General features: G+C 42.7%; 1 protein-coding gene across 3 annotated transcripts in view; it reads right to left on the bottom strand.

The window, feature by feature from the left end:
• RAP1GDS1 (Rap1 GTPase-GDP dissociation stimulator 1) overlaps positions 1–23,639 on the bottom strand; it is a 222,491-nt gene that overhangs the window by 38,077 nt on the left and 160,775 nt on the right. For all 3 annotated transcript variants that reach the window (XM_030190713.1, XM_030190714.1, XM_030190715.1), the window contains 5 exons: positions 19,839–19,982; positions 18,464–18,595; positions 15,393–15,527; positions 9,240–9,365; positions 611–750 (listed from right to left, as the gene is read on the bottom strand). In XM_030190713.1, coding sequence (XP_030046573.1) covers positions 611–750; positions 9,240–9,365; positions 15,393–15,527; positions 18,464–18,595; positions 19,839–19,982 — 677 coding nt within the window. The remainder of the gene's footprint in view (positions 1–610; positions 751–9,239; positions 9,366–15,392; positions 15,528–18,463; positions 18,596–19,838; positions 19,983–23,639) is intronic.

Here is a 23,639-nt window from a genome sequence, read left to right as displayed (position 1 = left end):
AGCAGTGGTTCCTTCACAGAAGTGGAGCAGCAGCTTGAGGACTGAAGCTGCTGCTCCACTTCTGTGAAGGAACCACTGCTGAAGTAATCTTGGATGATCAGTTGTGCAATCCAGGCTAAGCCTTTCTTGTCCCTGGTTAGTTGTTTTATGTCACTACCCCTGATGCAGTTTTATTGGCGAAACGTGGCCACGTTAGGTCTGTACGAATAAAGAACCTGTTTGGAATTTCAGTGTCTACTTTCTTGACACCTAGAGGTGGAAATAAAACTGAAATGCAGTTTAATTAGAGCTGTTCACATATTCTCTCCATTGACACCTTTAATAAGCTATTTTGTTTCCTTCCATTCCCCATCCTCCAAGTTCTATTCTTATTCTTAGGCATTTATTTTCTTCTTTTTCTGTTCCTCTCTGGAGTTTGTCACCTTAATTTGCATCCAAGACTCCTGCTCAATCAAACTTCTATTACTAGTCAGCAATAAGGAGCCAGCACAAAATTCACACATAAAAACTGAACTCTGTCTCAACTCAGACTAAAAGATCACAAAATGATTATATTCTCTTGTTATAGTAACTTTTTAAACAAAACATCCATGCGGTACAAATAACTTACTTTTGATTTGCTGTGTCGTATAAGAGCAGAGAGCAGTCTGTTTGATTCCCCCATCACACCTGCGTGATCTCTGGCATCACACCATTCCACCAAGCGCTCAACCAGTTTCACATTTTTTCCCAGCTGTTCAGCAGCTTCAGCTGTATAAGAAAAGGTGAAACTTAATCTTACCTTTTAATTATCTTTCTTTGAATCCTGCTAAAATAGTCCAGAAGATGCAGACAGAGAACATAATTTTGCAGTGACAGCACCACTGCCTATAACATAGTAACATAGTAAATGACGGCAGAAAAAGACCTGCACGGTCCATCCTGCCCAACAAGATAAACTCATATGTGCTACTTTTTGTGTACACCTTACCTTGATTTGTATAAGGTGTTATACACAGAAGAAACACTCCAGTAATTTGTACCAAAGTTAAATAGTGCAGTTGGATTTTTTTTGGTCCGATGATCAAAAACTACAACCCATCCACAAAGGACGTGGACAGTAACTTACAGAACGTGAAGGAGAAGTAATACAAACACACATTCAACAAGAACAGACTCTGCTGCTGCGCGTAAAAAAATCTGCAGAACAACAACAAAAAAATAGCAACAAAAACACTAGCTTCTAGGGTGGGTGTAAAGATTGGTCTAGCAGTATAAAAGGAAAGGAAATGAACAGAAAATTAAATTTGACCTTCCTCATCATTCTACTAGACTACTCCAGATGAATGGGATATAGTCAAGCCCCCTTCTTCTAAGGGTGGGAAGTAGCTAGGGCTCTTTAGAACATGAGGAACCCCGAATACAACATGTCACCTCCAGCCTGTACAAACAAGAAACACTCCAGTATTGCACACACAAGAAAGGAATGCAGAGAAGACCAAGTCATAGCTTTGCAGATGTCCTCTGGTGAAATGGCTCAACATACTGCCCAGGAAGATGCTTGCACCCTTGTAGAATTAGCTCCTGAAATAGGTTCAAGCAAGCAATGGCATCATTTAGCCAGAGGACTAAGCCTTGGAAGCAGCCTCTGCCCTATACAGCCCATGAAACAGGACAAGTGATCCAACTTCCAAAAGGAGTCTAATCTTCAGATAGTGCATAAGAACCTGCTCCTCATACAATTTGTACCACAAGCTCTCCCTGTTGGCCTTCTTCTTCAAGAATGCCAGTATGGTGGTGACCTCATTCACATAAAAGGGGAGACCATCTTGGGAAGAAAGAACACTTGGTGAAACAAAACCATACCCAGAGGAAAAGCAAATAAGAATTTCTACCAAGGCTTGTAGCTCAAAAATGCAGCAAACCAAGCAAACAGCCATGAAGCTTACCTTGAGAGATTAGACCTTAACTAATACATGGTACAACAGTTTAAGGCAGTCAATTCAAGTCCCACTGAGGAATTACAGCCATGCATGGGTGTCTGATCATAACCCTCCCTCCCCCAACAAGAAACTCACAACATCCAAGCAACAGGACAATGAACAGCCATGAATCCAATCACAAATGCAGAAAACTGATGTTACTCGCAAGTTTAGCAAGCTAAAAGCCAGACCCTTATCAGGATCCTTCACAGGAATGTCCAGATGGAAGAAAGATTGGCCTTGGAAACAGAGACCAATGAGATAAAGGTCTTATGGGCATTAAGGGTAGTTATGTCCAGCAGAACATAACTCCTTCAAACTCTCCATACCTTTTCAAGGCCATTAAAAAAAACTGAGCTGAGTCTCCCATAGACACAGGACCCTGATGCAGGTCACCCAGGCCAAGACAGAATCAGAAGGGTTGGGCCACTGATAGCCTCAGAAGACCTGCACACCATTACCTCTGCAGCCAGTCAGGTACCATCCTAACCACAGTGGCTGGATGGTCCTCCATCTATCAGATTGTCTGACTTAATGGCTAAGGGGGAAACGCAAAGCAGCTGATGACTCAACCATGACTGCATAAGCGTTTCAACACCTAAACTGAACTCTTTCCACCTGCTGAAGATCTAGATTCAACTCCCATTCCTTGGGGTCCAAGAGAGTCCAGCTGAGGAAGTTCACCTGAACATTCTCCACACCTGCTTTGTGTGCTGCAGAAAGCCCCACAAGGTTTTGCCCTGCCAAGCTGAGATGATGACTTGCTTCCTGGATGAATCCAGCACTGTGTGCCCCTCCTTGTCTGTTGATTTAAGCTATAGATGTTGCACTGTCACACAAAATTCATACCTCTCCATTTCACCAATTAGTGAAACCAAAGTAGAGCCAGTCTAATGGCTTTGGTCTTAACCATTTATAGATCACCTTGATTTCCTGGGAGACCAGAGCCTCTGGGCCACTTGGCCCAGATGAGTTCCCCAGTCCTGCAACTTATACTGCAAGTGAATAACTAGGATCTAGACCTATCCCCTTTACCAGGTTTTTAGTGACAAGCCACCACATTAGAGCAAAGAGCTGGTTTTCTTTAATTACCTTTGTCATTAATGGCGTTCCTTCCTTTTAACTGTAGTTTTTAAATGTTATTGTATATCGCACAGATGTCTCACTATATGCGGTATATCAAGTGAATGAACATGGAAAGCAGTTTTCCTGTGACGGAAACATTAAGGGGAGATGTGCCTAGTAATCCTGGGACTGCAAAAAACTAGCACACCAGCAATGCACTCTGAAGGAGCTGCATATGTACTGTTGTCCATGGCACCAGCTCCTGAGTGGTCGCCAGAAACCAAGAACTGGAGATAATCCCAAACAGTTTGAGCCTGCAATATGTCCACCTTCTCACTGGTTGTGAACACTCAGTCTCTTGTCAATAAGGGCACCCAGCTTCCCAATTGTTTAGCTCCAACTTTTCTAGTTCTTCTCTAATAAGGAGGTGACCTTTAAATGAGAGCTTGCCAAGACAGACCTTTAATGCTCTATCTACAGCCCAGATGCACACCCACAAAAGCAGAGGGCCAGCGATTAACAATGCCACTTAGTGCCTTGACAGACAGATCATACAGAGCATCTGCTAAAAAGGCTGCTCCCAATGTCAACCTCATCTCCTTTGCACGCCCTAGGTCAGGCACAACTTGCTCTTTTTGTAATTCACCACCCAATCCAGCTGCTCTAGAGCTACAACACTGGCAGGGACCAACAGCATCTTCTGTTTCGACTTGGCCCTGATCACATACGGGACCAGAATTCTCTCCACACAACAGTGGCGTTCTTAGGGAGGCTGACACCCGGGGCGGATCGCCGATGCGCTCCGCCCCCGGATGCAGCGCGATCCCCCTGGCGAAAGGACACCCCCGCAAAAGAACCCCCCCTGGTGCACGCCGCTGGGGGGGGGGGGGGGGTGCCGCGTGCGCCTGTCCTTCGTTCGTTCCATGCTTCTTCTCGGCCCCGGAACAGGAAGTAACCGAAGAGTTAGAAGGTAAAGTTTGCCTATTTTCGGATGATACTAAGATCTGTAACAGAGTGGACACCCCGGAGGGAGTGGAAAACATGAAAAAGACCTACGGAAGCTAGAAGAATGGTCGAAGGTTTGGCAATTAAAATTCAATGCGAAGAAATGCAAAGTGATGCACTTAAGGAGTAGAAATCCATGGGAGACGTATGTGTTAGGCGGGGAGAGTCTGATAGGTACGGATGGGGAGAGGGATCTTGGGGTGATAGTATCTGAGGATTTGAAGGCGACGAAACAGTGTGACAAGGCGGTGGCCGTAGCTAGAAGGTTGTTAGGCTGTATAGAGAGAGGTGTGACCAGCAGAAGAAAGGGGGTGTTGATACCCCTGTATAAGTCGTTGGTGAGGCCCCACCTGGAGTATTGTGTTCAATTCTGGAGGCCGTATCTTGTTAAGGATGTAAAAAGAACTGAAGCGGTGCAAAGAAAAGCTACGAGGATGGTATGGGTTTTGCGTTACAAGACGTATGAGGAGAGACTTGCGGACCTGAACATGTACACTCTGGAGGAAAAAAGAAACAGGGGTGATATGATACAGGCGTTCAAATATTTGAAAGGTATTAATCTGCAAACTAACCTTTTCCGGAGATGCGAAGGCAGTAGAACGAGAGGACATGAAATGAGATTGAAGGGGGGCAGACTCAAGAAAAATGTCAGGAAGTATTTTTTCATGGAGAGAGTGGTGGATGCTTGGAATGCCCTCCCGCGGGAGGTGGTGGAAACGAAAACGGTAACGGAATTCAAACATGCGTGGGATAAACATAAAGGAATTCTGCTCAGAAGGAATGGATCCTAAGGAGCTTAGATGAGATTGGGTGGCAAAGCCGGTGGCGGGAGACGGAGATGGTGCTGGGCAGACTTATACGGTCTGTGCGAGAACCGGTGGTGGGCGGCGGGGCTGGTGGTTGGGAGGCGGGGATAGTGCTGGGCAGACTTATACGGTCTGTGCCCGGAAAAGGACAGGTACAAATCAAGGTAAGGTATACACAAAAAGTAGCACATGTGAGTTTATCTTGTTGGGCAGACTGGATGGACCGCGCAGGTCTTTTTCTGCCGTCATCTACTATGTTACTATGTTCTGGGGCAGAGGGAGCATGGAATGAACAGAGGAAAGGCGCTGCACCCCCCCCAGCAGCGTGCACCCGGGGTGGACCGCACCCACTGACCCCCCCCAGGAACGCCACTGCCACACAAAGAAGTCGCCCATTACCATCACTTTGGAGAAGGTCCAAGGTACCATACATAGCACCCAAAGGTAACAACTGAGACCTTTGAAGATGAACCTGAAGGTAACCACAAAATAGATTGAATTAATGCTTGGACCTTAGATCAGCTGGTGCGACTGGAACTACAGCCTTCTGAACTACCAGTTTGGGCAGAATGGACTCCACTGCTGCCCTTTCTTCCTTGGGGCATTCAGGGGAGACAAAGATGTTGAGGACAAGAGAAGACAACTCTAAAGTGTAAACTTTATGGTTGATGCCTAGGACCTAAGTGTCTAAGGTGATGTGGGTCAAATCCTGATTAACTGCCACCCCCTTTCCTCTATACATAGCAGTTGTACCTTGGGGTGGACCTGCTGAGCATCACTGGGCAGCTCTAGCAGCCACAAAGCTATTGAAGTCTCTGGATTTGGGCTTCTGAGCTTCTCAAAAGAGATGATCCTGACCTGAAGAATGACCACCAGCAAAGATGACTATCTACCAAGCCAGTAACACTTGGAGCCCCAAAGGTGGAGCTTGTTTTTGCAGTTCCCAGTCAAATGCAACTGATCCTTCAGGAGCTTCTGAGGCTTGGATTCACAATGGTCTTCCACAAAGTTTTCCAACTCCTCTCCAACAGGGTGGTGACCTTTAAATGAGAGCTTGTTAAGACATGTCTTTAATTCTATATCCATGTCCCAGATACACAGCCACAAAAGCCGAGAGGCAGCGATTACCAATGCCACCGAGTGTCCTGACAGACGGATCAGATCATACAGAGCATTTGCTAAAAAGCCCGCTTCCAATTCCAACCTCATTTCCTTTGCACTCTCTGGAAGCTGCAGAATCCAGTGCAACAGGTTGCAAGCCAAGTAACTTCTGAGGACTGCCACCTGCATGACCCATGAGAAAGACACTTCTTTCAACAGGACTTCAATCCTCCTATCTTAGGAGATCTTTACAGCTGTACTTTCCTCCACAGGGATTATAGTCCTATGGGTCGCTGTAGCCAGAGAAGCATCCACCTTAAGGATGTGGAAAAGGAAGCTCCTATCTGCCAGAGGAAGTGGATAAAGTCTGCTGAGGATTTTGGCCTTCCTGCACGCTTCCTCCAGGATCAGATTTCTCTCTCAATTCACTATCTTCAATATCTTCAGAACTTGAGAAATAAGTTCCTCTTTTCTGGATGAATCAGAGAACTGGCAATCCTTCTTCAACAGAGGAAAGTGCACCCTCCAGTAGGGGAAAATTGGCAAAGCGTGTGTGTGTGTGGTGGTGGTGGTGATGGGGGATCTAAAGCCCAGCCCACAGCCAAGCATTCTGGCCTGGCCCACCTAAAAGTGGGACCTCCTTCCTAAACTTGCTCAAGAAGAAAATTTTTCTTCACCCAATGCGTAATTAAACTCTGGAATTCGTTGCCGGAGAACGTGGTGAAGGCAGTTACCTTGGCAGAGTTTAAAAAGGGGTTAGACAGTTTCCTAAAGGACAAGTCCATAAACCGCTACTAAATGGACTTGGGAAAAATCCACAATTCCGGGAATAACATGTATAGAATGTTTGTACGTTTGGGAAGCTTGCCAGGTGCCCCTGGCCTGGATTGGCCGCTGTCGTGGACAGGATGCTGGGCTCGATGGACCCTTGTTCTTTTCCCAGTGTGACATTACTTATGTACTTATGTAAGACTTCAGCATCTGCCCTGTTCCTTTAGCCCCAGGACTCTGTAGTTGACAGTAAGCCTTGTGCATGATCAGAACAAGCCTAGGGGAATTTCCTGTAGGCCTGGGGCCATGGGTACAGAAGATCCCTTATACCCCCTGCCCTTAGTTGCCATTAATGGAGGGAGGGGGATCTGGGCACCACAAGGTAACTCCAAAATTGCAGCGTTTCCCACCTCTAATACATCAGCTGCAGAAGTGCCTCACCTACAGCAGCCCCACACAAGGTCACAGGCTGGGCAGATCCAGGCTCCACCCATGCAAGTTTTTTTTGCACTGCATCCTCTTCCCTGGCTGTGTTATGTACCTAGGGAGCACCAAATGACCCCACTGGCTCTGCATGCCTCCACCCTACTTCAAAGCAACCTGTCCTATCAATGCCATACAGTTCATAAGACATAAATCCCCTCCTGCTGCTTTAAAGGGGAAAGAGAAATGGGACTTGATATAACGCCTTTCTGAGGTTTTTGCAACTGCATTCAAAGCAGTTTACATATATTCAGGTACTTATTTTGTACCAGGGGCAATGGAGGGTTAAGTGACTTGTCCAGAGTCACAAGGAAGTGCAGTGGGAATCGAACTCAGTTTCCCAGGATCAAAGTCCACTGCACTAACCACTAGGCTACTCCTCCAAGCATGCAATATCCTCAAAACCACTACTGGCCTCACAGCTAGGGTTGGGGTGGGGGAGGGGGAGGAAGAGAAGGCCCCACAGGCATACATAGAAAGGGTGCAGGTGATGGAGGTTACCTCCTAAATCCTGGCCCTAGATTGGCCAGCAAGGGCCTCAAAGGCAACTTGGCCCTCCACCAACCAAGCTCAACCAAGGCTAGCTACCACCCAAGGCTGAGAGCCACACTGGCCTACTAGCCCTACCTCAAAAGCAAAACAGTTCACAGGTTGTTGCCCCAAGAGATATGATAGGACCTCGAGGAAGGAAAATAGCCTGAGGATTGCTGCCATCAGAGCATTGAGACTTAGGGAGCTTCAGTCCTGATAGACCAGAACAGTCTGTACCACCACTTGCTGGAGGCACAGAATAATGGAGTGTTTCTTGTGAGCACAGTATCTTATAGGCAGTAGTGATGTCACCACAAAGGTGTGTTCTCTGCCTCCCCTCTGCAGGCAAGATGAATAAACCCATTTGCCTAGACTGGTCTAACAGGATAAAGAGGAACATTAAAAATAAATCAATCAAAGCTTCAAGTTCACTTTAAAATAAAGCAAGCATATTGCATTTTATTCATATAAATGTAGGACGTTAAAAATTTGACCTGAAAATTATTCATGGACTTTGGCAAAAAATAAAATCATATCCTATATTCTTATGCTTTGTTTAAAAAACAAACAAAAAAAAAAACTCAGCTGACGACTATACATCTCAGTAAAGCTGTCTCTGGAGCAAGGAAGTAGACACCCAATGGACATACATAACTTTCATGGTAACTTTCAGTTCATGAGTGTGTTTATTACCTTTTATTTTTAGGAAAAAGGGTGTCCATTGTCTGTTATATGTTGACATTTGAGCAACTGCTTTCTTTTGTCATATGTTTATTCTATATCCTTACCAACAGATACTGCTCCTCCAATTAGAAAAAGTACAGCCCCTAAGTCCACAAGTAGAACAGGTGGAGGCATATTTTAGAAAGAATGCCAACTCAGAATAAGGACATCCAAGTCAGTATGCTGCATATGGATGTCCACTTCTCATGTATTTTAGAACAGGATCTGCCGACAGTCAGTTCTAAAATACATGAAAAATGAAAATATAAGTGCTGACAACACACAGCTTGAATATCCATTTTACAAACTGAAATGTCCAAACTATGAACAAGGCAAAAGAAGGGGCAGGCACAGCGAACAGGAAGAACACCTACGTGAACAGTACAAAAGCAAAGGAGTAGAAGATGGCTGAAGGACAATCCAACACAGAAGATGGTGCTGTAAAAGAGGTTTTATTTGCTGCTTGGATACAAAGGACCTGACCTGAAGCTATGTCCTTCCACCTGATGAAGATAGAATATACTGTGTTCTCTATCTCCACCGGCTGATCGATGGACATGATTAACTCGCAAGTTTTGGAACAGTGTAAGGATGATATAGAAGTGCAGGAAATCAAAACTAAAATTCCAATGTGTTGCTTACAGGCCTCCTCACCCCCTCTACTTCTAACCCCTTTGTTGCATAAATTAAAGTACAGGGAAAACAATTTTTAGTTGACATGTTTGCTTGGGTAACTGCTCAGTTACCCAGGAAAAGATCATCTGAAAATTTTATACAATATTTTTCTTCTTACCTTGTGCATCTATTAACATCCTTAAAGTCCCCAGGAGCTTGAACTGAACAGGAGGCATTTCAGACTGAAGAAATTTCAATACTTCTTCTGCCACACCTACTGATAACATCTTTGCTTTATTTACAACTGAAAAAAAAAGAAAATCATCATAAACTTTGTAATTTCTTATAGAATGTTTGAAAACATAATGCATGCAAGGGCAGTTATTTTGAGTTGGTCTATCCTTTCTATTATAACACATGCTCTTTAAAAAAAAAAATATATATATACAAGTATAAAATGCATATGCTTTAGTTATGTGGTGAGGCCGCACTATAGATGGAACGCATTTCCTAGCAGATACTGCCTCAGCAAGAGGTTTGAATAAGGTCCTTTACTGGTTGGTTCTTCAGCAGTAAAAAAAATGTCTCTCCATAGTTGAGATATTTATGCACAACCGTTAACTCTGTGGGCTTGATCTTTTTATATTGTATACGGTTCTATAAAATATACTTTTACTTATACATATATTTGTATGTGTGGTAATTTGATGCTACAAATACATGTGGAGGGGCATTTTCGATAAAACGACTAAGTTCGATTTTGGACATTTTACTAGAAATGCCCAAAAATCTAGTGGTGAACAGACATTTTTCAGGTTCCAAAATAGCTATTTGGGTTGAAAATCGTCTATTTCCTAGACATTTTGTGCTCTCTGCGCTTTTATTTTGGGACCATTTTGGAAAATAAAATGCCCAAGAGAAAAAAGCCACTGGGATGTGTTGGGGGGGGGGGGGGGGGGAATCATTTTTAGTGGATTGACCATATAAACACCCCAGCAGAGTAGTAGGGTAGTCTAGGGGGCACTGCAGTGGAATTCATAAAAAAGGTCCTAGGTACACATCTCACCATAACGTTCAGGAGCAGAAAAATACCTATTGTACTTCACTGTACACCACTACAATAGCTCTCAAGATTGCAGGTGTCACCTATATGTAAGTAGAGGAGGTATTTAGTGTATTTTAGAGGGCTCACACGTTCCACCACAAGTGTACCAGTTGGAGTGGGATATAGGCCTGGGTCCCCTTCTCTACACTCCAGTGCACTGACCACTAGGCTATTCCTGGGACCTGCTTGCTGCTCTAATAGGAATGGCCAAAATATGTGAAGCTGTCAAAGCCTAAGCCCAGTATGTACAGTCACTGTCACATCTTAGGGGGCTGAGAGGGGTGATCAGTGACCACTGGGAGGAGTAATATTGGGGGGCGAGGGGGTTATGCCTTAATCCCTCCAGTGGTCATTTAGGGCACCTTTTGGTCACTTAGTCATGACGGAAACAGTCTAGCCAAAAAGTCTTAATTTTGGCCTAGAAGTTTTCATTTTGTTCCATTATTGTAGAAAAATGTTCATCTTTGTCCCGCCGAGGTCCTATTCAAAACATACCCCCTTGAAATTTAAGCAAACTGTGGATCAAAATGTCTAAAAGTGGGGTGTTAAAAATTGCAATTTTGACATTTTTGAGAGAAAAAAAACATTCTTCTGCAACCTTATGGCACTTTTTGGACTTTTTTTGGTTTTGAAAATGAGCCCCTAAATCACTGTGTTCTTGAAATAGATGGTAAAGTTGAAGAATAGTATTTCCATTCAGGAAAACTGAGAAATCAAACAGAAAACAGACCTATTTTAACTTCAAAGATGCATAACACTAAGGGAAAACTTGGTTTCCTCTGCTAATTTTCTTTTCATGAGCCCTCCACATTAGGCCAAAGCCAATAGGTTATATCCGTCAACCAGCAGATGGAGACAGAAAATGTCTTGGGAGCCCTCCCCTACAAAACAGCACCGTGCAGCCTCTGCTCACCAGAAGTAATCTTCTGGAAGGGAGAAATCCACAATACGTAAACAGAGAACCACCACTTGACAGAATCAAATGACTTCTTGGAACCTTCTTCCCCTGTAGAAGAACTACAAAAACAACCTATACAGTACAATAGGGAGGACTCATGACTAGTTCAGAGAACCCAATGGAAGAAAATTGGCAGGTAATACCAAAATGTTTCCTTCCTTATTGTCCCCAGACCAGTCCAGAACCAATGGGATATAACAAAGCACCCCTCAGAATGGATGGGACCTTGAAGCATCTACTTCAAGCACCCCCAAGCCAAAGGCTTCATTCACTCTTGTGAAGATATCCAGCCTACAGTACTTAGAGAAGGAAGCAAGGTAGACCACGTTGCCGCTTTACAAATCTCAGTAGGAAAAGCCACAAGTGACTCCACCCACAAAGCCAACATGCCTCTAGTTCAGTAGTTCTCAACTCAGTCCTTGTGGCACACCTAGGCAGTTAGATTTTCAGCATCCCCACAATTAATATGCAGGAGATAGACTGAACACAATGAAGGTAGTGCATGTAATTTTTTTCTCATACATACATATTCATTTGGATATCCTGAACACTTTACTGGCTGGGTGTGATTTGAGGACTATATTGAGAACGCCTGCTCTAGTTGAATAAGCCTTAAGGGTCATAGCTTACATTCTTTGGGGTCGGGTACCACCTGACGATGTGGTCTCTAAGCCAATGTGGCATGATAACTTTTGAAGCAGCCTCCCCTTTCCAAGGGCCTCTTAACAAAATCAACAAATGGCCTGACTTCTGGAATGCATTTATCACTCTAAGTAACAAAACAACTCAACACATACCCAGAGGGCAGAGGAGATGAAACTCTTCACCACAATCCTCTTACCAGGCTAATTAACATGAAAGGCTAAAACCACCTTTAGCAAAAAGGACAGAAGAGGACAAATATCAGCACACAATTATGGTTCTCAGCGGAAGAGAGCTTGCAACTCCTAAACCCACCAAAAACGTTATTTTTGGTGTCAGATCCTTAAGGAATGACTGCTTTAAAGGTTCAAAGGGCAAGGCATTCGCAGGCAGATGATCAAAGCCCCCATTCCAAACAGTGCTCTAAAATTAGGGGTTTTTCTGGCCGATGATATATCGCAGTCTATAGAGTATTGCTTCAATTGCGCACACCACAGACCAGTCTGTAGGGTGCTGTTATTATCACGGATTTCTAAGGCCTTTTCCCCTTATTTATACAATTAAACATGTGTGGCATTTATATGTAAATAAAAGCTGGGTATCTATATTAATATCAACTCTGGTTTGGTTGAAATCTTTTATATTAGAAAATTCAATAAACATAAGAAAACAATACAAAGTCTCATTTGGTAACTTTCTGAAAAACAAAGCTAACTCCAAGCTCAACCCTTCCCCAAATGTATTGTTGGTGGGTTTCTGGGTGGGAGAGCTCTTCACCGCCTAGGGGGAAAAGAAGGTAGATTTAATTATTTTAAATATACCTCCCCCCCCCCCCCCAGGCAGTGAAGAGTCCACTCCCACCCCACAGAGCACTGCAGACTGTGCTCTGTGTTTTGGTTCCTGTGCCTGTTGTGAGGGCGCATGGGGGTGTGCCGGCTCAACTAAAGGCTGATCCTGTGACCCAGAGAGGGCCCAACAACATCCAGCTACTGCTGGCACAGTGGATGAAACACCAACAGAAGGTGACCTCTCCACAAGAAAAATGAAAGCCAAGCGAACAGTGGATCCAAAAAGAACTCCTCTTTTAGATGGTGTTCTTGAGCAAGGTCTTTATTCAATAAAAACGACCCGACACGAGTCGTGATTCGGCCTTAACGGCCTGCGTCAGGGGTCTAGTGATTTTTGATTTGAATAAAGACCTTGTTCAAGAACACCATCTGGGCACAGTGGAGGAGCCAGAACGCTGGCAGAGGATTTTCCTATGTGGCACTGCAGCACCACAGGGGAATGGAGGGGTGCAAGGAAAGGCAGGGCCCTGAGAGTGAAACAGATACCGACCAACCGCTGAACCTGGGCCCCAATGGAGCAGTGCTAGAGCAGTCAACGGAGTTTTTGATCTGGACTGGATCAGCACAACCCCCCCCCCCCCCCCCCCAAAAAAAAAAAAAAAAAAAAAAAAATTAGACAGGTAGGATGACTCACTGGACACAAGAGAGCTGTTGTTTTGTTGCTGGATGCCTAAAGCAGGTGGCTGAGCTGTAGCAGAACTAAACCTGCAGCCTAAACGACGCCTATCAGAACAAACTCGTGCTACGCCCCTAGCATGGGGTGACTTTAACAACAACGTTGCTAGGCTTTAACTACTTTTTTTTTTTTTAATAACTCAAACACTAAACAGTGCCTTCAATAACTATTCTGTTAGAAATTAAACCCTTTAGTGCCCAATGTTCCCATAATAAGCCGTATGGGAACAGATTGATGGGAACATTGGACACTACTGTGGAGACAGCAACGTTTCCCTCAGAGATGATGCCCCAATCAGTGCCCAATGTTAAAAGCTTATTTATTAATTTAAAATATTTCTAGCCTGTCCATCTGCAGTCATAGGCAGGGTACAGAAAAATATCATTACAATCCAATAAAATACAAACCAACAATATACAATAAACAGACTACCCACACAAACTCCTGCTTTCACACCATAAGCCAAAAAACATGGCCATCCAACCTGACATATTATACCTACTTAAAAATCAATCTGGAGTCCAGTGAGAACCTACCACATTCCTGCTTACCATCATTTGTTTACAGGGGCATCATAGAGGAACTACAATGGGTCCATTTGCAGATTTGTTTCCTAGGCATTGTATCACCAAAACTAGCCAAGGTACACAGACCATGGCTGCCTTCAGAACTCAGTATTAGTGTACCATGGAGTTGGGCAGTAGGTATGGAACTTCCTCCCAAAAGATATCAGATTAGAGAGGGATGTGGTTTGCTTCAGGAACCTGTTAAAGATGCAGTTATTTGGATTGATTTTTAAGTAGGTATAATATGTCAGGTTGGGTGGCCATGTTTTTTGGCTTATGGTGTGAAAACAGGAGTTTGTGTGGGTAGTCTGTTTATTGTATATTGTTGGTTTGTATTTTATTGGATTGTAATGATATTTTTCTGTACCCTCCAAGAATGTTGCCTCCTCCCTTAAAATACCCAGGGAAAACTTATTGCAGTACAAGGAAAAGGAAGCCACAGTGAATCCCCCTTGTAGTAACATACAACCCAGAGCTAGAAAAACTGAGAAGAATCATAAAAGATCTACAGCCACTACTCTGGGAGGATGAACTACTGAAAGAGATATTCCCATCCCCACTAGTGATGGCCTTCCGACAGCCACCCAACTTAAAACACAAACTAGTGAAATGCAAGCTCCCAACAGAAACTGAAAAAGAAGAAACTGGCACACATCCTTGAAATATATCTAGCTGCAAACTGTGCCAGCACATTTCACAGGATCCCACAGTTATTCAAAAAGGAAACATATTCAACATTACGGAATCCTTCGCATGCTCATCCTCCAATGTGGTATATATCATTCAATGTAAAAAGTGTGACAAAGGGTGCTATATTGGAGAAACAAGCCAGGTGCTAAAGATGAGATTTAATTTACATAGATATCATATGAAAAATGCCAGTGCCAACCAGGATGTCACCTGGGGCCGCACTTTACAAAACCAGAACACTGTATCAATGATTTTATGCCGAGAATACTAAAAGGAAACTTTAAGACAATCCAGGAACATAAGACCGTTGAAGTCAAAATGATTTTGACACCCACCAGACAGGGCTTAAAGATCTTGGTTTTCTACCCATTACAAACCATAAAATTCTACTGCTTTGTCATCCTCTGTAGCTCTCCCTGTCTCTCATCCACCCAGCTCCCCATGTTTCTCACCTTACCTACCCCACCCTCTTCCTGTAAAACTGTAATTGGAATGCTTTGGTGCTTCATTTGTATATACTGTTATTTATAAACATTTACTTTTGATCTGAAGAAGGGTTTCCTTCGAAAGCTAATTAGAAAATGTATTAAGTAGATCCAATAAAAACGGTATCATCTTATTTTCTTTTCTATGTTTTATTTTATTTCTATTGCCTTTAAAGTGGACTAACACAGCTACCACATCACTCTTTTTCATAAATGAGTAGCACAGTATAGCAAATGTTGGGTTTAGTCAAACATACTGACAATGACATTTTAAGGCATTCTAGGAAAGCAGTGAAATTTCTGTTCTATCCATAATGGATTTAGATCTTGGTACTGTATCAACTAATAGTACAGTTCTTACCAGGAATAGCCAGATTTCGGAGAGCACTCAGAGCTGCATGTTGAACAGTTACATTTCCATCGTCGACATGTCTGTCTAGTAGATCCATAAGTTTCTGAACTATGCCATTATCTACCATATGAATACAGTTTCCATCTAAATAAAATGATTTTTTGTTAGCATTAAAACACATTTTCTGCCTTTCAAAGGAAAATTTGCACATCCATCAGTTATATGGTGACTCAGACCACATGAGAGAAAACATTTACACTATCACAACAAAAGTCCTCAAAAATGTAGTATGTATACCAGCACAGATACTGTAAAAGAAATCTATAGAAAACATACATATGGATAGAGTCTGATGTGAATGTATTGCTATTAGGATAGAAGAAAGTTCAATCATTTGGCACAAACATACCAAATTTCTCCATTCCCATATATACCTTTGGCAGATATCACTGGTCCTTCTCCATGATTTTCCTCCATGGACACAGAACATACCGTATTTTTCGGACTATAAGACGCACTTTTTTCCCCCAAAATTTGGGAGGAAAATGGGGGGTGCGTCTTATAGTCCGAAGGTAGCGTTTTCGGACCTCCGTTCCAGTACTTACATGATTCCATGTGCCCTGGTGGTCTAGTGACGTCGGGGCAGGAAAGAGCCCCCTCTTTCCTGCCCATCGCGCTGCTCTCCGTGCTCCTCAATGCTTTCTGACGGTCTCGGCGAGATTCAAAATGGCCGCCGAGCCGGCGGCCATTTTGAATCTCGCCGAGACCGTCAGAAAGCATTGAGGAGCACGGAGAGCAGCGCGATGGGCAGGAAAGAGGGGGCTCTTTCCTGCCCCGACGTCACTAGACCACCAGGGCACATGGAATCATGTAAGTACTGGAACGGAGGTCCGAAACCCGGACAAGACGCACCGGAGCAGAGCACCTAGGTTTTAGAGGAGGGAAAGAGGAAAATTTTTTTTTTCCTCTTTCCCTCCTCTAAAACCTAGGTGCGTCTTATGGTCCGGTGCGTCTTATAGTCCGAAAAATACGGTAAGTATTTGTATAGCATATCTGCTTTTTCTGCATCACTCTTCACATAGTGGGTCCCAGAGTCTTTCTATCTTACAATTCCATTCTAGCCTTCCTCCCCCCCCCCCCCCCCCCAATATATCTGAAAATAGTCACCTCTCTTTACATCTTTAGCCATTTTTTTCTTCCACCTGCGCTTTTGCTAGCCGTATTTCCCTCTTCGTTTCATTGAGCTCTACCTGGTAATATTTTCTGTGTGCTTTTTGTTGCACTGTGTTTCCTGAACAATGCCTCTTTTGCCTTTATTTTTTTTTCAGCCACTTGTTTGAAGAACCATAAAGGTTTCCTTTTTCTCTTGCTTTTTGTTTAAATTTCTGTACATAAAGACCTATTGCCATATTTATAGCTGCTTTCAGCTTCGACCACTGTGCTTCCACTTCTCCTATATGCAACCATCCCAACAGGTACTGCTCCATTCTACTGAAATCAGCATGTTTGAAATCCAGGACTGAGTTGTGTGTGTCTGCACTCCGCTTTACTTCATATATCAAATCGTATCCTGTGATTTATCTATTTATGACGGCAGCTGGCCTTGCTGAGTTTAAAGGGGGTCTGGACAGATTCCTGAAGGAAAAGTCCATTGATCGTTATTAAATTTGGGGGTTTTGCCAGGTTCTTGGGGCCTGGATTGGCCGCTGTCAGAGACGGAGTGCTGGGCTTGATGGACCTTTGGTCTTTTCCCAGCGTGGCAGTACTTATACACTTATGTAGCAATTAGCCTATCTGGATTTTAAAAAGGTTTGAACAAATTCCTGGAGGAAAAGTCCATAGTCTGCAGTTGAGACAGACATGGGGAAGCAACTGCTTGCACCGGGATTAGTAGCATGGAGTGTTGCTGCTAATTGAGTTTCTACCAGCTACTTGGCCACTGTTTGGAAAACAGAATACTGGGCTAGATGGACCATTGGTCTGACCCAGTATGGCTATTCTTATGTTTTTATAAATCCCGTTTTATCCAAAGTAGGTAATAAAAAACATACATAATTAAGATGATCGAAGTTTCCTAGGCGGGTATCTACCCAGACATTGGAGACACTTTTTCCATTTGTAAGCCCTAGATCCAGGGACACCCTTTCCCTTGTGGGCTCTTACCACCATTTATCTGAGCAGAGCACTTTGGCAAGCATTCACAATTTCTCTGCTTTCTGATTCTGCAGATGGGTGGGAGGGATTATGGGTAAAAGTGAATCTATAAACTAGGAGCCAAAGCCTAACTAAACCAAAAGACTATACTGTAGTGACCAGAGCACTAGAAACGCAGTGTTTGAAAACCACTAGTTTTTGTTTGTTAATCCCCCCCCCTCCGATCAGATGTATACCCAACCACCAAACAGTCTAACAAAGCAAAAAATACCAGACATATACAGGAAACAGAAACACTAAACAAATTCCAGCCACAATAAACCAATGAAAAAAGAAAAACTTTTTGTTTGAAAGCTTTTTCTTGTATATGTGTGCACAACCTCACATGTGCCTGGAAAGCTGGATTTCAGAGCCTGTCCCTATAGTTTTACACCTTTCTTGAAACCCTCCCTCACAGAGACTGGCCCACAGAAAGTCTGTATTTCAGGCAATCAGATAAGTTCTTTACAAAAAACGGAAATATAGAAGTTTGAATCTATAAAAGCTAGGCACCAAAACCTACCTAAACCAAGATAAATATGTATACAATCTAATTTAATCAATTTGCTTATGTCCTGCTAACTTCTCATTAAAGGTCCAAAGCAAATTACAGAAAAAAAAGGCTGGTAAACTAAACAGGATCAACAAATTATAAAAGTAACATAAAACCTTTAAAACAAATATTCAAACTAAATCTCAAAATAAGAATCTGTTAAATAAAAAAAAGTATTTAAAAATCAACAAAAGGACTGAAAAGAACTGTGAAGTTTCATCTTGAACTATATACAGAATAAATAGACATGGGTCAAGCATTACTACATTCAACAAAAATTACACGCTTGAAACACAGTATTGTGTTCCAGGAAGAATCAAAACAATATGCTTACCATTTCTGGCAAAATTTGCAATGGCAAGTGCTCCTGCAAGCTGCAGCTGATGGTTGTTAGAGGGTAGCCAGGAGAGTACCCTCTGGAAGACACTACCTTTTCCACCATCAAATAACTTTTGCATTGATTCATCTACAGGAAGCAATATAAACAGTAAAGGCATGAAGCACACATTATTAAGCAAAACAATAGATTTCTAATTAAAATTTAAGCCATATCTACAGAGTGAGGCAAAAAATAACCCTCGACATTTTTTTTGTTCTCAGTAACCACTCTGAATTTTAGCAAGAAATTTAACGTAATTAATCTTACTTATGTATTACTATTAAACAACATTTATTATCTTAAGCTATGTTGATGTTACTGACATTTTAGCTTTATCACCTAGCGATTTTTATGCATTTAAATGTTCAAGCTAAAACAGTAAAATAACATCAACAATATAACTAACAATGTGTTAGACTTTCACAGACACTGTGAATCCTCAAAGTGTCCTCCTACAGCTTTAACACAGGCCTTCAGTCGCTTTGTGAAGTTCTTAATATCCTTGTCGATCGGTCCCTGTGGCAGGCTGTCCCAGATCTGTGGCGCTTCCTTGAGGGGTCCTTTTACTAAGGTGCGCCGAAAAATGGCTGCGCTAGTGTAGGTGCATGTTTTGGGTGTGCACAGATCCATTTTTCAGCGCACCTGTAAAAAAGGCCTTTTTAAAATTTTTTCCGAAATTTTGGGTCTGAGACCTTGTTGCCAGCCATTGACTTAGCGGTAAGGTCTCACGTGGTAACCGTCTACATGCGTACAATGACATTTACCGCTTGGTTCCCATCACGTGCCAGAAAATAAAAATTATTTTCCAGCGCGCATAGCAGACGCTCATAAAAAATAAAATTGCTGCCCGGGCCTCATGGTAACTCCAAACTGACGCACGTAGGTGCCTACGCGGCTTAGTAAAAGGGCCCCTGAGTTTGGCGATTGTTTATGGCTTGGAGTGGAGATTATGATAGACCTCCAACATTGCTCCCCAGACAAAAGTCTACGTAACTGTGATGTCCTTAACAGTAAGCTGGTACCCATTTCTTTCCTCAAATAATGGTAGTTTTACCACACAAACATTTTTCAACATGCAAAAATCACTGGGTGGTCATACTAAGAAGTCTGTAACTTTGCCATGTTTAAAGATACTCTCATTACACTCGGTACATAAACACAGATAGTAATAACATATAAAGCTATAAAATTTCACGTTGACATTCCAAGCAATTGCTGAAACAGCAAAAAAAGAAAAAAAAAACTCTAGGGGGTTGCTTTTTTCGTCTCACCTTGTATATGTGACCAATCTTTCTGCTCTTTTAAATGCTACAAAATACATGGTGCTCACCTCCTAGAAGTAGAAGAACCAAAAGGTCAGAGGCTGTTTTGAGCTCTGCAACTTCATCCTCCTTATCACTGTTTACAGTGTGATGGACAATCTCAAGTAAGCATTCTACTAATCCAGCTTCAACCAATTGAAATTTAATAATGTCTGAAGAAAGAATGACAAGAATGTTCAAGATCAAAAGACTTTCATATATTTGCAGAAATTCTGTCAAAACTGATTTAATAAAAAGCTATAAACAGCTGAACATACTACTTTTGAAATAAACTCAGTACAGATTCTGTGTTTGTTTTTAAGACATTTGCTGAGGTATATCAAATCCATGACCCTTTACTCTTCTTATTCTTTGCAACATGAGATAAAAGTCTCCAAAATGAGGATCAATGCTCTCCCTTAAAGAGGAGCTCTGCTGTCACTGGCCATTTGACAGTTCGTGTTGTATAATGTAAGTCCCACCCCTAGGAGCCAAACCACACACTACAATCACCTGTCTAGTCAGTGGCCGCTACCTCAGGTGTGATTCCCTCTTAGGTGAACAGGTGCCTACTATACAAAAATTTAACAGGGAAAGGCTTAAAGGCAAGAATCAGACAAAAATTTGCCAACTCCAAATATCCCCTTTATCATTTTCGTCACCCTTCTCGGTACCTTTTCTAGAGTGATACAAAGGCATTATAACATCCTCATTTTTGTTTTTCATTCCTTCCTATTCAAGCAGTCCCCTCTCAGTTAATTCTAGAGTAAAAAATGAATGCAGCTCTATGTGGGGTGGGAAGGAATGTGTGCTCGATCAATTCTACTGTTTATGGAAAACACCCAGTACTGGTGAGAAATGGGGCTCTCTCACCAACAAGCAGATTTGATTCAGGCACACAAGTAGGCGACTTTCAGACTCAGAGCTGCTCATTTACTTATTTCTAAACTGTACAGAAGTAGTCCAGTCAAAGAAAGATGCAAGAGTTACTAACGTTAACAAGGACAGATTGGCCAGTACAGTTCAAATGAATGCACTGAATTGTGTACTGGCCCAAACAATGCAAAGTGAAGCCCGAGCTGCTTGCATATGGTATCTAGCAATGCACACTTCAAGAGAGCCACAGTAGCTGCAGTGGCTTTGATTTGATGAGGCTTCACTTTAAGAGAAATACCAGTTTGTAAAAGAACTGAATGCTTGCTAATTTGCTAAAATTTACTTGGTTGTCAGAACACTGTTAACACTCCTAGTGGTGGACAGATGTTACTGCATCTGGAGTGCACGGAATGGAGCCCATGGTCATTAGTGCTCCACTAGAAGTACTTTTCTCATTTAAAAGCATGGGTATGCTTGGTGGATAGTTCCCTTATATAGCAATCAATATATCCGGTACCAGCATTGGGAGGCTCAGAGTGAAAACGAAACATGTTCAGTTTCCACACTGTCATTTTAAGATTTGTTATGTGTGATCAGCATTGGAGGAGTCTTTGGAGGAGGAACCATTCCATAAAGGCCAGTATGATGTCATGAGCATCGCTGTGTCAGGGCTCTTGATGGCTTGTGCAGGGCCTTTGCTATGAGAGGGACGGTGGGATAAGTATAAAGGAGAGCCAAGTACAGTTTATGACCACTGTATCCCTGGCCAGTTGATCTGAGGATAGGCACAGTGAACAACAGAGGTAGCTTTGTGTTATTGCTACTAGAAAACAAATCTACCTGGGGGGGGGGGGGGGGGGGGGGAGGTTCTCCAGGCTTGAAAAGATAAATTAGGAGACCATATAGACTATCTGATTCTGAACGGCCAAGATGTAAACTGCTTCAATTTGTATAGGATTGGAGATTAAGGTCCCAAATTCTTGCAGCTGCCCAGCACAGGCAAACAGAACATTTACCCCCTTGTTTGTTGACACAAAACACTGAAGTTGTCTGTCTAAACTAGCACTGAACAATTTTGAAATACCTGAAGGGAATAAAATATTACTCAGAGCTCAAGGCAACAAATATGGAGCAACCTTTTGGCCTGCAATCGGGAATCCTGAGTGAGATGGAATCCAAGACAGATTCCCCAATTAATGTTGGAAGCATCTGTTGCAAAGACTCTTTAATATTGTAATGATGCAAACAGGACATCTCTGGTCAGGATGTATTCAAACATCTACCACTGTAGCCTAGTCTGAGGAAAAGTTGAATGAAATCTTGTACGAGGAGGCTGGGTGTGTACTAATTCCATTGAAATTTAATGTCCTGTTGCAACTCTCTTCTTTCAAATGGGCAAAAGTCATGACATCTGCAGCATCAATATGGCCTAATATCAGCACATGGGCTCTGCTGTGACTATGGTAGAGAACTGAATTTTCTGGACATTAAGTATTAAGTTCTACAACTTGTCCCATGGTTACCGTGCATTTAGTTCTTTCATTCAATTTATGCCTTCAAGCTTTGGCTTGATCATGTCCAAAATAGCTCCTATGAAAGAAATGCTTTTATCAGTTGGAGATTTGTCCCCCAATGAAAGGAGGTGTCCTGCTAGTCTGCCTTCAGTTTGCCTCTTGAAACAGTTTCATACAGATCTACCTTAAGCAAACCCAACTTGAACAAGTGTCTGTCCACTATGCCCTGACCCAGTGAACTAACAGGGCATCTAGCAGGTAACAAGTGTCTGCCATTACACTGTACTTTCCAATTGAGTATATAAATCAAAGTTATCCCAACAGAATGTCCAGTTCAATTCTGGCAGCTTCTTAACAAAGGAAATTAAATCATATTCATTATTATTTTTTCAGTGAGAACATGACCACCTGGTTGTCTGACCTAGGCAAATTTATTTGGTTATTTAGTGCTACCCTTTTTTCCCCAAATATAAGGTTAAATATAAATTTTATTTTCCTTGGAGGGACTAGGCCTTTGTATCTGATACTCATCTAGTTAAGCTCCTCATTTCAGGTTGGATGAATTCATAGAACAATATGGTGTGGAAGAATATGGAAGTACCACCCTTGGTCAAACTGGAATGGGAGAGTCACGTGGAGGGGCATAATCGAATGGGGCATCCAAGTTTTCCTGGGGCTGTCCTCGCAGGACGGCTCCGTGAAGGGGGCGGGGAAACCTGTATTATCGAAACAAGATGGGCATCCATCTTTCGTTTCGATAATACGGTTCGGGACGCCCAAATCTCAACATTTGGAGATGGTCGTCCCCGGTTTTTGGCGATAATGAAAACCGAGGACGCCCATTTCAGAAATGACCAAATCCAAGCCATTTGGTCATGGGAGGAGCCAGCATTCATAGTGCACTGGTCCCCCTGACATGCCAGGACACCAACCGGGCACCCTAGGAAATCTCCTAGCTTATACAACTTGATGCGCCTGAGGCAACAAACAACTCTGATAAAAGTAGAACATTTCTCTGATAGCTTAATATTAGGTCATAGGTAAGTGACTAAGTAATGAGACCCAAGATAATTGTACTGTGTATCTTTTTACTGCTTGCTTATTCTGTGCTCTGTCTCCATAGGCTTGTGCTTGCTTTTACTCAACCCAGCCCTATTGCTGTTCCCAGCTCACATGAATGCGGCTTGGCTCCACCCACATTAACCTGGAAGGTGATGTCAGACACCTTTACTTTAAATTTTTGAGACTTTCTCTGTGGTACATGCTGGCAGCAAGCACCAAAGGAGCACGTTAAAAGCATGTCATGCTTCTTTGTGTACCTCCTATATCTTTTTCCGTGATTGCGTGGTCTTCAATTCTGTTGTGGATTTCTCTGCTCACAATGCCCCAGTCCATACCTATTATCTGGGGACATCATTCTCCGTGGTCTTCTGCTCCATC

The sequence above is a fragment of the Microcaecilia unicolor genome, chromosome 2, assembly GCF_901765095.1.
Source record: "Microcaecilia unicolor chromosome 2, aMicUni1.1, whole genome shotgun sequence".
NCBI lineage: Eukaryota > Metazoa > Chordata > Amphibia > Gymnophiona > Siphonopidae > Microcaecilia > Microcaecilia unicolor.
This window is presented reverse-complemented; position numbering and strand designations above follow the sequence as displayed.